Source organism: Plasmodium sp. gorilla clade G2 (assembly GCF_900097015.1).
Source record: "Plasmodium sp. gorilla clade G2 genome assembly, chromosome: 3".
In the NCBI taxonomy this organism is placed as follows: Eukaryota; Apicomplexa; class Aconoidasida; order Haemosporida; family Plasmodiidae; genus Plasmodium; species Plasmodium adleri (nom. inval.).
In genome coordinates this window covers 482610-495802 of record NC_041695.1, presented here as the reverse complement: position 1 = coordinate 495802, position 13193 = coordinate 482610, and the positions used below count along the sequence as shown (strand labels likewise).

The window sequence follows — 13193 nt, the reverse complement described above, 5'->3', positions numbered from 1 at the left end:
ATGGATCGTGAAGTAAAAGAAGAAAGGAACCCTGATGCCCAAGAAACACCCTTTGTTGCTAAGATGCAAACGCATAGAAAAGAAGAGAACAATAAAAGTAATATTGCAGTTAAAGAAGAAAACGCTGTTTCAAAAAATGGACAAGAAAATGTTCCTTTAAAAAATTCAGAAGATAGGCAGGAAGTATTGAAGAAAGAAGACAATGAGATAAACCAAAACAAAGAGTTTGATGATATTATTATTGAGAATGAACATAACGAAAATAGAAACATCTCAACATCCACTCTTTCGAGTTTTTTCAGAGAATATGAGGAAGATTCTGTGGAACAACATTTTTTTTCTGAGGGCACGCATACAGAAAATTCCATGGAAGGTTCAAATAATGTAGAAAATAGTGCGAATGCTGTTACAAATGGTGTTTTAATGTCTAACAGAAGTACAAGTTATTCTAAAAAGAAAAACGAATTAACATCTGTAACTTGTTATGTATGTGGAGAAACTGTAGACTTAAAAATTTGGAGAGATCATATATATGCTCATAATTGTGATAGGGAAAGTACACGTGAAATATATTTTTCTAATGAAAAAAGAAATAACAGAAATGTTTATTGCTGTAAAAAAGAAGAAAATAATTTGAATTGTGATGTTGATAAATGTACAAAGAAACAGAACACAAATATCAGCAGTTCTTCTTTATCTAGTTCTTCTAATGATTCATATGCTAGTTTGAATGAATTATATAGGAATATTAATAATGAAAGGCAAAAAAAGATCGCACATAACCATAAGAAGGACGATAAAGACACAATTTTGAACGTTAGTAACAGTACTAATGATGATAACACAAAAGGTACTAATAGTTGTGATAATGTCCGTAATAATTTCGAAAGAGAAGACATAGAAAAAGTGAAAACGGATTATAACGACAATTCTAAAAGTGATACGTATGGATACAATACTTCTCTAAGTAGTAGAAATGAAACTACAGAAATAAAGAAATCAAGAAATGTTGATGAGAAGAGAAATTCTCAAGGTATTAATTTACCAGGTGCTGAAAATTCAAAGGAAGTCATCCAAATTAGTAAATCAACAAAGAATGAAGAAAATAATAATGAACATGGTAATAAAGAAAAAAAAGAAGAAAAAGAAGAAATAACACATCAATTAGGAGATTCTATTGATAATAATTCACCCACTAATCATTATAGGAATGAAAATAACACCAACAATAAGAATAGACATAACAAAAATAAAAGTAATAAGAATAGACATAACAACAACAACAGCAATGATAATAGACATAACAACAACAACAACAATGATAATAGACATAACAATCACACTAACGAACCTTCTGGTAATAATATGTTAATGTATAGAAGTAATACAGGAAATCCCAATAGTCATACAATTAATTCTTTAAATAGAGATATGTTTCCTTACAACAGATTAATATCTGTTATTAGAAACGAACCACTCTCTCATAATCAATATTTTACAATGAACAATTCACATTCTAAAAGAATGTGTAATGTTAATGCTGGTAATAATTCAAACGATTATGATAATAATAGAAATAGAACTTCTAATAGACAAAATTATTCAGGTGGATATAACAATATAAATACTAATAGAGATAGTAATAAAATTGAAAATAATAATACCAATGGAGATAGTAATATAAATATAAATAGTAATACCAGTAGAAATAGTAATACCAGTAGAAATAGTAATACCAATAGAAATAGTAATCCTAATAGAAATCATATTATCTATAGAGATGGTAATACCTGTAGAAATAGTAATACCTGTAGAAATAGTAATACCTGTAGAAATAGTAATACCTGTAGAAATAGTAATACCTGTAGAAATAGTAATACCTGTAGAAATAGTAATACCTGTAGAAATAGTAATACCTGTAGCGATAGTAATATCTGTAGCGATAGTAATATCTGTAGAGATAGTGATACCTGTAGATATAGTAATCCTAATAGAAATCATGTTATCTATAGATGTGGTGATATTAATATTATGTTAAATTATAATGATCTTATACCTAGAACTATAATATATGAATATAGAAGTAATGAAAATACGGTCATTCTTAGTGTACCAAGTGATTCAAGAAATTATTATGGATACGAATTAAACCTTGAAGATACCTTTGAAAATTCAGAACAAAGAAATGTGAATTCAAGACGTAATAACAATATGAATAATATGTCATTCATTTTTAGAGATGGAAATAAATTTTCATGTGTTACTTATGATAAGGATAAACCAGAACATTCTAATTTGAAAACATGTTGTATTTGTTATGAAAATTATAAACATAATGATAATATCATATTTTTACCATGCACACACTGTTTTCATAAGAAATGCATTCTCAAATGGATAAGAAACAAATTCACATGTCCAATATGTAATATAAATATTCTACGTTATAAGTAAAAAAAAAATATACGAATTTTTTTTTTATTTTAAGAATAATTTTTTTTTTTTTTCCAGAAAATAATAAATTTATAATCCTTCCATAAAATACATATTCATTTTTTTATCATTAAGAAAATAAATTTTATTATACATAAAAGTAACTATTTATATTTATTTAATCACGTCAATTTATTTTGACAATATATATATATAAATAGATAATTTTTTTATTTTTATTTTTATTATTTTTTTTATATAAATAAGATAATAATATTATTTAGTATATAATTATCATATATATATATATATATATATATATATATATATATATTTCTAAGAATGATTATTCTATAATATGCTTATTATTATATCATTATTTTTTATAATGATTATTATGTTATTATTTTATACATAAATAATAAGTTATTATATTTTACAAGCTTATTTTATTATCATTTTATTTTTATTTTTTTATCTTTAACTCATTGAAATATTTATACAACTTAAAAAAATGCATAAATACAAGAAAATAAAATATCATTTTTATAACCCATAAAAAAAAAAAAAAAAAATGTTCTTTTTATAATTTTTTTACATAAAACAAATAGACATATAAAAGAATAAATATAAAGAAAAGTTTCATTAAAAATAATAATTAAAAAATTACCAAAAAATAAAATAAAATAAAATATATATTATATATATAATTTTTAATATAAGAATGAATAAAATTTAACAAAAAACATAAGTTTATAAATAAAAAAAGGTTTGTATGTCGTTTTATTTCATACATAAAATTGGTATATGATAAAAATATAGAGAATAATATATGTTATTAAAAAAGGGTATATATCTTTTATGTTAATAATATGTTTACATTTATATATTAAAAGATAATATTTAATAATATTATTTACATTAAAATATATATTATGACATGGATAATATCTTCAATGTTTCTTATTAAGATAAACTATTAATATGTCTTCTTTTGTAGTATTTATTATTTATTTATTTTTATAGTTACACATATCTTTGTCTTTCCATAACATAAATGGTTATTATAAACTTTTGAATTACAGATATATTATATTTATAGGAAGAATATATGAATATATATATATATATATATATACAATTGATGATAAGAATATGGATACTGAAAATATAAAACTCATGTATATATTATATTATTTCACTTTTTATATTTTTTTTCTTCATTCATTCATTCTTTTTTTTTTTTTTTTTTTTTTTCTCTTTCTCTTTTTTTCTTTCTTTCTCTCTCTCTTTCTTTTTTTTTTTCCTTTTTATATTTAATAATCTTTTTGATATGATAATGTATTTGTTTTTTTTCTTTCTTCTTATCATGTTTTATATAATTATCTACGTTATCACACAAAGACGTTTCAATATTTATATTTTTCGTTTTATTATATTCTTCTGACATATTATCCTTTTGAATATTAAAAAAACTAGCAACATTTTCTTTGCTCTTGTCATTTTTTTTCATTTTATTAAGAAACCAATCACGTTCACACATTTTCATTTTATTAAAATCAGAAATAATATGTGCATTTTTATTCTTATCATAAATATTATTATGTTCTGCATTGAAATTTTTATCATTGTATATATAATGTCCTTTTTTTATTAAAAATTCTTCGTGTTTTTTTTGTCTAGCTGTTAATTCTTTTTCTTCTTCAATAAATAAATTAATATGATCATTACAATGATTTGTCGTGTTTTTTTTCTTCTCCTTCTCATCATAAAAATTATTATAATAATTATTATCACTATTATTATTATTATCACTGTTACAATTATTATCACTATTATAATTATTATCACTGTTACAATTATTATCACTATTACAATTATTATCACTACTTTCACTTTTTTTTATATTTCTTTTCAAGAGCGATATAGTACTTTCAAATTCATCTTTTTTTCTTTTTATTTCTTTATCCTTTTCTTCTTTTATAATTTTATGCTCATCAAAATGAACTTTATATTGTACATCTTTTCTATAAACATTCCATTTTTTTTGTGGCAATATATTTAAACCTCCATGGCCCCCCATTTTTTTTTTTTTTTTTTATAAATAATAATATATTATAAGAATATTCATAATATAATTATGAAACATATATCATATATATATATATATTTTATTTTATTTTTCAATAACATACATTATGTTGCGATAAAGGTTTTTAAACTAGGTAATAATAAAAAAAAAAAAAATAAATAAATATAATATATACATATATTTTTTCTATATTAATAAGTATAATTCTACATTGTTATTATAACATATATAAATAATATATTTGTAATCATTAAACAGAGATATTTATTTTATTTCATTATCTATAATTTTTAAACATATATATATTATATTATATTAAACTGTTTAATATATAAAAAAAAAAAAAAATTAAAAATATGTTGTTCTGGAAAGTTTATACAAAATATTATAATATATATATAAATATTATATATATATATAATACATAATATTTCTATAAATATTATTTTATACGTATATATAAAAAATTCATATATATATATATAAATCATTATTTAATTATTGTTTATAATTTTGTCAATTATATTAAAATGTACATTTTAACATATTTATATTTGTTTCTTTAATGTGACAAATGTTTTAATGTTTTAAAAAAAAATTTACTTATATTAACACTTGTTTATTTTATGGATTAATAAATATAATAATATATATATATATATAAAAGAAAGTTAAGAAAAATTAATTTAAAAATATAAAAATAATAATTAATTTTATAAAACAAAAAAAAAGAATATGAATTCTTTTCCTTTTGATACTTTTCTTAAAAAATAAAATCATATATTTTTTTATAATTAATTATATAAACATAGGTAAAAAAATAAAAAAATAATTATAAAATATATCTATATATATTAATTTTTTAAAATAAATATATGCCAAAAAAAAAAAAAAAAAATTATATAAAAATATATAATATTATATATTTCAGTATAAATAAAAGAAATAAGGTGCACACATATACATACATACAAATATATATATATATATATATATATATATATATATATATATAACATTTTATGACATATAAGTAATAATATATGGAGTTATATATTATAACTTTTCATAATAAAATTGAAAATATAAGATATCTTTTATAAAATTTGATAATTATAAATTACTGAAAAAATAAAAAAGTAAATAAACTTATAACGATCTCATATTTTAATAATATATATATGTTTGTATATATTTTTGTTGTATATTAAATGTACTAGTCTGCATTATTTGGTGATGTAGACCTTATAACGGAGAAATCGTTATATCCACAATTTTGACAAGTATAATAATCTTCAATTTTAAAACCATTTGGATTAATAAACTTACAAGTTCTACATTTAATAATATATTTTTTATCAACTTTTGAATTTATTCTTTTTCTTTTCCTACTTCTATTTTTTGATTTATTTGTATTATTTTTATTTAATCTATTAATTTTTCTATATAGAAGGTAATTATTATCATAATTAGATGAAGAAGAATTACTTTCACTTCCTAAATTTCCATTTATTCCTATTGCTTTTTTATTTTCTTCTTCTTGAATATTTTTAATTAAGGGATTGTCTCTTTCATATGCTAAACGTTTTTCTAACAGGTTCCTTATATCATCTGCATCAAATCTACATGTCTTTAATTTTTTTATATAGTGTTGAAATGAATTTTTATTATTGTAAACATCTTGTAATCTTTTATTATGTTGTACACTTTGACTGACTTTTATATTCATATAATCATAATAATTATTATTATTATAATTATTGTAATTATTGTAATTATTATAATTATTGTAATTATTGTTATTATTATTGTTATTATTATTGTTATTATTATTGTTATTATTATTTTCAAACTCTTCTAATTCATTCATTGTATAATTATTATTAACATTTACATTTTGGCTAGCTCCTATATGGTTGTTCATATTTTTTAATTTCAGGAAATTTTTATATTTTTCTTCTAACATATTCTTAACATTGATATTCTAAAAAAAGAGGAAATTAAAATATACATATATATAAATATATATATATCATTTAAAGGTTTATTAAACACAATTAAATAACACAAACAAACAAATAAATACATCCATATATACATATATTAAAATGCTTTTTCATACTTTTACCTCATTTTCATTTGACAAATTTGAAATCATTTTACAATTTTCATTTAATCTAATCATTTAATATATCTTTTTTCAAAAAGAAAAAAAAAATTGAAAAAATAAAAGTTAAAATATATTATATATATATATATATATATATATTTTGTTGTTCTAAAAAAAAAATTATGTATTGATTTAAAAAATAAAATAACAAGGTTTCTTGGGTTTCTTTTTTTTTTTTTTTTTTTTTTTTTTAAATTAATTCTTCTATATATAAATAATAAAAATATAGAACTGTTATAATTTATAGAATATAATATATTATATGTAATAATTATATTTAATCTGTAAATATTATATTTTTATATATTTATGAATATATTTTTTTTATAATTTTTTCTTCTCTATATTTTTTTATTTATTTATAAATACTTCAAAAAATATATACAAACTGTATAAAATATATAATTATATATATATATATATATATAAATTTCATTATGCTTATTTATATATTTTATATGAAAACAACAGAATTTTTAATAGTTGTTATATTTATATATATATATAATAATACATAGAAAAAGAAGAAAAAAAATATTACGTAATTTATATATATATATATATAATAATATATAATTTTATTTATACATTTTTCCAAATATAACTTTATATTATAATAAAACGAAGAAAAAAAAAAAAACATATATAGATAATATTATATATGTTTAATATTATAACATGGTTATTTATATATACTAAAAATTATATATATATATTATATATATATATATATATATATAATATTATTTTTACGGAATATTTTTTTTATGTATAAAAATATAAAGTACAAAAAAATAAAAAGAAAAAGAAAAATATCAAAGTGTATTTCTTTCTCAATGATCAATATATAAATAACATATTCACATATACATATAATATTACATTTATGTTTTATTTTATGGAAATAATAATTTTCTTTAAGGAAAAAAATGTAAACAAGATATATTTTATATATATATATAATGTTAATTCATAAATATATACGGATATAAATATATATATAAATATATTTTTTTTTCCATTTTTATTATGAAATGAAATAAGAGAAGAAAAATTATTCTTATTTAATGAACAAAAAAAAAAAAAAAAAAAAAAAGAAAAAAGAAAGGAAAAGAAAAGAAAAGAAAAGAAAATTGAGTTATATACATTAAAAAATTAAAGGATAATACATGATAATAAAAAATATATAATAAATATAACAATAATATAAATTAATAATGTATTTAAAGATAAATATATATATATATATATATATATATATATATATATATATATATATATTATATACATATTAATAGAAGGTTTAAATGTGTTTAATTTTTTTTTTTTTTTTTTTTCTTTGTACCATCAAAAGTTAATGCAAGGAATAAAAAAAGGATAAGCATAAAAAGTATACACATTTTTATTTTAATGTAATACATAAATATTATTATTATTATTACGTAATATAAAAAAATAAACATAAATACAATACTATTATTATATATATTTTTAATATACATATATAATATTCAAATATCATTTAAGAAAAGAAAAAAATTTATATATTAGATAAAAATAATAAATGATTTCATATTTTCGTTTCTTTTAATTTTAAAAAAATATATCATAAATCGTTATTATACTGTTCTTTGTATAAAAATAAAATTGTATTGTATTTTTTTTTGTTTTTTTAAAAAAATATTAATTGTTAATACACATAATTATTAAATGAATGTGTAAATAACAGAAAATTGTTATATAAAAGGTACAGAATGTTCCTCAGCTTTTTAGAGAAAACAAAAAAATAAATCATGTTCATTTAAATGAATAAATAAATATAAATATATACATATATACATATATATATATAGTGGAAAAATGGATATATGCTTATGGTATATATATATACTTTCTTTTCAAATTAGACCTTAATTTCCTTATTGTAATGTAAAAGTGAAAAAAAAAAAAATTATGATTCCTAATATTAAACTATTTTAACATATATATATATATATATATTTTATATATGACACTTGTAACAAATCGAAGAAAAAAAAAAGAGAAAAAAGATTCTAATTCTCAGTGTATATTTTTTTATTTTTCCACTTATATCTTAATTCTACATAATACAATAAAAAGTTGGGAAAGGGTAAAAATATTATGTATGTATTATATATATATATATATATATATAATGTACGATAAAAATAAAAAGGCGCTCTTTTTTTTTTTTTTTTTTTTTTTTTTTTTTTTTCTACATTTATATAAATATATAATATATATACATATTATATAGTATTCTTATAATTTATAATTATTATAATATTACACCCTTATTTTACATATTATTAAAACATATGGTATATTATTATTTTTTATAAAAATTAAATATATGTTCATAAAAGAAAAGGCCACGAATGATTTCATATATAATATATATATATATATATATATATATGTAGAAGAAGAAAAAAAAAAAAAAAAAAAAAAAAAAGAGCCGATTCTGTATTTATTTTACTATTTTTTTTTTTTTTTTATTTGGAAAAGGAGAATAGAAAAAAAGTATAATATTCATAAATATATTAATTTTTTCGTTAATTTCTAACATTTTAATGGTATAATAATTAATATATATATATATATAATATATTATATCCATTTAAAAAAAAAATACCAGGAAGAAATATGGGGGAGAACATACATTCATAAATATAAATAAATAAAAAAATATATATTATATTATATATATATATATTATTTTATTTTATTTCTTTATATTTTCTTCTTTATAATATTATATATATATATAGTAATAACGTTGGAAAAATTATATATATATTTTTTTTGTTTTTTATAAAGTATGTCATAATTTTTTAAATTATATATATATATATATATATATATATATATATATATGAGTTAATTTTTTTTTTTTTTTTTTTTTTTTTTTTGTAAAATTAATGTTAAATATAGTCCTAGTGTAGTTTTAATGTACATATTTTTTAAAACATATATATTATATAGAACAACATCTTATGCTTCCTTTTTTGTATAACCTTATAAATAAAAAAAAATATATATATATATATATATATAATATGTATGTTTTATATCGTTTGATTTTTTAAAATGTAATTTATTCTTATAAAATATTTCAAAGGCTTCCTTATTTCTTTTCACATATGTAATATATATAATATATATATTTATATATATTTATATATATATAATATATGTATATACTTAAATATAAGAATGACAAAAGGAGAAGAAAGAAAGTGGATTGAACAGCTTCGTATGAACCCTCCCAAATTATTAGATGAAAATGATTTAAGATTAGTGTGTCAAAGAGTTAAAGAAATATTAGTAGAAGAAAATAATGTTCAGTCAATAAAGCCACCTGTTATTATATGTGGAGATATCCATGGTCAATTTTTTGATTTATTAGAATTATTTGATGTAGGTGGTGATATAATGAATAATGATTATATATTTTTAGGAGATTATGTAGATAGAGGTTATAATAGTGTTGAAACTTTTGAATATTTATTATTATTAAAATTATTATTTCCAAAAAATATAACATTATTAAGAGGTAATCATGAGAGTAGACAAATTACTACAGTATATGGATTTTATGATGAATGTTTTAAAAAATATGGTAATGCTAATGCATGGAAATATTGCACAGATATATTTGATTATTTAACATTAGCAGCATTAGTTGATAATCAAATATTTTGTGTACATGGTGGTTTATCTCCTGAAATAAAATTAATTGATCAATTAAGATTAATAAATAGAGTTCAAGAAATACCACATGAAGGTGCCTTTGGAGATATTATGTGGTCTGATCCTGATGAAGTTGATGATTGGGTTGCTAACCCTAGGGGAGCTGGTTGGTTATTTGGTCCTAGTGTTACTAAAAAATTTAATCATATAAATAATCTTGAATTAATAGCACGAGCTCATCAGCTAGCTATGGAAGGATATAGATACATGTTTGAAGATTCAACTATAATTACAGTTTGGTCAGCTCCTAATTATTGTTATCGTTGTGGTAACGTCGCAGCAATTATGAGAATTGATGAGTACATGAATAGACAAATGTTAATATTTAAAGATACTCCTGATTCAAGAAATTCTATAAAAAATAAGGCCACCATACCGTATTTTTTATAAACAGGAGATATAATAAATGAATAAATAAATATATATATATTATATATATTATATATATTTATATTTATGTGTATGTTTTTTTTTTTTTTTTTTTTTTTTTTTTTTTTTTTTTTTTTTCAAATTATGAACATATTATTTTTTTGTTCATTGTTTTATTGTAAAATATTACATTTTTGTGCCTACGTGACAATTTATAATTATATAAAAATATTTTATTATGTATTTTGTATTATTTATTTATTTTTTTATTTATTATAATTTTTTTTTTTTTTATGTTTTTAAATGTGTGTTTATCTTTTTAATAAATATTTCCTATTAAATCATAATGTTTAAATATATATAATATTATATAATTATAAAATTATTTTTATATACACATAATATTATTGATTTTATATAAGCCTCGATATAATAAGATAAATTAATATTATATAATATATATGAATTGAATTATTAATTATGTATTTTTTTATTTATTTATTCTTAAATTTATGTGCACATATAAATATAAATATATATATAATTAAATAAACATTACAAATATTTTCCTTGAATAACTTAATCAATTTGATAAATATAAAATATTATAATATTATAATATTATATGTGCTACTCTTTGTTAATTTTATTTTTTGAGAAAAGTATAAACTTTAAAATGTGTAAATGATTATACATATATATTATTTTATTTTTTTTTAGATGTAGAGAAATATTAAGCGAATAATCTAAAGTTTTAATTTGCATTATATATATTGAAATAAAAAATAAAAAAATAATAAATAATCAATAAATATATAATAAATAATAAATAAATATATAATAAATAAATAAACACATAATGTTTTGTTTAATATTTAAGTCTGTATGACATAATATACATATATATCATACATATATATCATATATATATATATTTGTTGTTGAGTTATATATTAATAACCATATAAATGAAATAATTAAGATGCTTTTTTATAAATTAACTTGTTTATTCTTAAGTTTTATAATTATCATAATCCATGGTAAAGTTATTAACAATAGAAATGCATTATTAATAAGTAGTAACTTAAATAATAAAATAAAAAAAGGAGCAGAAAGATATGGAGGCATATATAATTATAAATATATGAATATTGAAAATGGAAGAAAATATAATTATATAAAAAAGCAAAAAAATAATAATAACTCCTATTTTAGTTATTGTAATAATATTTATAAAAATAATGATGTAAATAATAATTACACAACATATAATTATTATATTAATAATCCTAAAAACAAATTAAAAGAATATTATGAGAAAATAAAAAATCATGTTATAAAAAAGAAGAAGAAAATATTTTCTTTAAAATTTTCACAATATAAAAGAAATGAAAAAAAGAAAAATTATTTTTTTATAAATTTTTCAAGTTTTCATGATATAAAAGATAATATAAAAGTATTATTTAATATAGACTATATAGAAAATAATATTATTTATTCATATATAAAATCATTTAAAAGAACACCTCCTATAACAAAAATATATTTATTATGTACTTTTATATTAAGTGTATTAATACATGTAAATAAAAATGTATATAAATTAATATTATTTGATTTTAATAAAATATTTAAAAAAGGAGAAATATGGAGATTATTTACACCTTATTTATATATAGGTAATTTATATTTACAATATATATTAATGTTTAATTATTTAAATATTTATATGTCATCTGTTGAAATATCGCATTATAAAAAACCAGAAGATTTCTTGATTTTCTTAACATATGGATATATATCAAATTTATTATTTACAATCTGGGCAAATATGTATAATGAAAATATAATGAATCTAAAGCTACATATACATAATTTTAAAAATTTCTTTATCAAAGATTATAAATCAAAATATAACATAAAAAATAAAACAAGTAATAATAATAATATTAACATTAATAGTAAAAATAGTAATAGTAGTAATAATATTTATCATAATAATAACTCAAAAAATATTGATATTAAAAAAGAACATTATAATCATCTGGGTTATGTTTTTTCAACATATATTCTTTATTATTGGAGTAGAATTAATGAAGGCACTTTAATAAATTGTTTCGAGCTATTTTTTATCAAAGCAGAATATGTCCCCTTCTTTTTTATAATACAAAATATACTTCTATATAACGAATTCTCTCTTTATGAGGTAGCTTCTATTTTCTCAAGTTACCTTTTTTTTACTTATGAAAAACATTTAAAATTTAACTTTTTAAGATTATTCTTTAAAACGTTCCTCAAGACTATTCGTGTGTATCCTTTATATGACAGATACAAGGAGGAGTACGAATGAAATGA

General features: G+C 17.5%; 5 protein-coding genes across 5 annotated transcripts; 3 read left to right on the top strand and 2 right to left on the bottom strand.

Annotated features, from left to right (window-relative positions):
- Positions 1–2454, top strand: PADL01_0313500 (zinc finger protein,putative; the record flags this gene model as incomplete). Its single annotated transcript, XM_028684281.1, has 1 exon — positions 1–2454. The coding sequence occupies one exon, from the start codon at positions 1–3 to the stop codon at positions 2452–2454; it is 2454 nt and encodes an 817-aa protein (XP_028536550.1).
- Positions 2455–3661: 1207 nt separating this feature from the next.
- Positions 3662–4516, bottom strand: PADL01_0313400 (conserved Plasmodium protein, unknown function; the record flags this gene model as incomplete). Its single annotated transcript, XM_028684270.1, has 1 exon — positions 3662–4516. One exon carries the CDS (start codon positions 4514–4516, stop codon positions 3662–3664), a length of 855 nt encoding a protein of 284 aa, XP_028536549.1.
- Positions 4517–5741: 1225 nt separating this feature from the next.
- On the bottom strand, positions 5742–6683 carry PADL01_0313300 (conserved Plasmodium protein, unknown function; the record flags this gene model as incomplete). Its single annotated transcript, XM_028684259.1, has 2 exons — positions 5742–6494; positions 6654–6683. 2 exons carry the CDS (start codon positions 6681–6683, stop codon positions 5742–5744), a joined length of 783 nt encoding a protein of 260 aa, XP_028536548.1.
- Positions 6684–9932: 3249 nt separating this feature from the next.
- On the top strand, positions 9933–10859 carry PADL01_0313200 (serine/threonine protein phosphatase 6, putative; the record flags this gene model as incomplete). Its single annotated transcript, XM_028684248.1, has 1 exon — positions 9933–10859. One exon carries the CDS (start codon positions 9933–9935, stop codon positions 10857–10859), a length of 927 nt encoding a protein of 308 aa, XP_028536547.1.
- Positions 10860–11820: 961 nt separating this feature from the next.
- Positions 11821–13188, top strand: PADL01_0313100 (DER1-like protein; the record flags this gene model as incomplete). The annotated part of the gene is made up of 1 exon (XM_028684237.1): positions 11821–13188. One exon carries the CDS (start codon positions 11821–11823, stop codon positions 13186–13188), a length of 1368 nt encoding a protein of 455 aa, XP_028536546.1.
- Between the last annotated feature and the right edge of the window lie 5 nt (positions 13189–13193).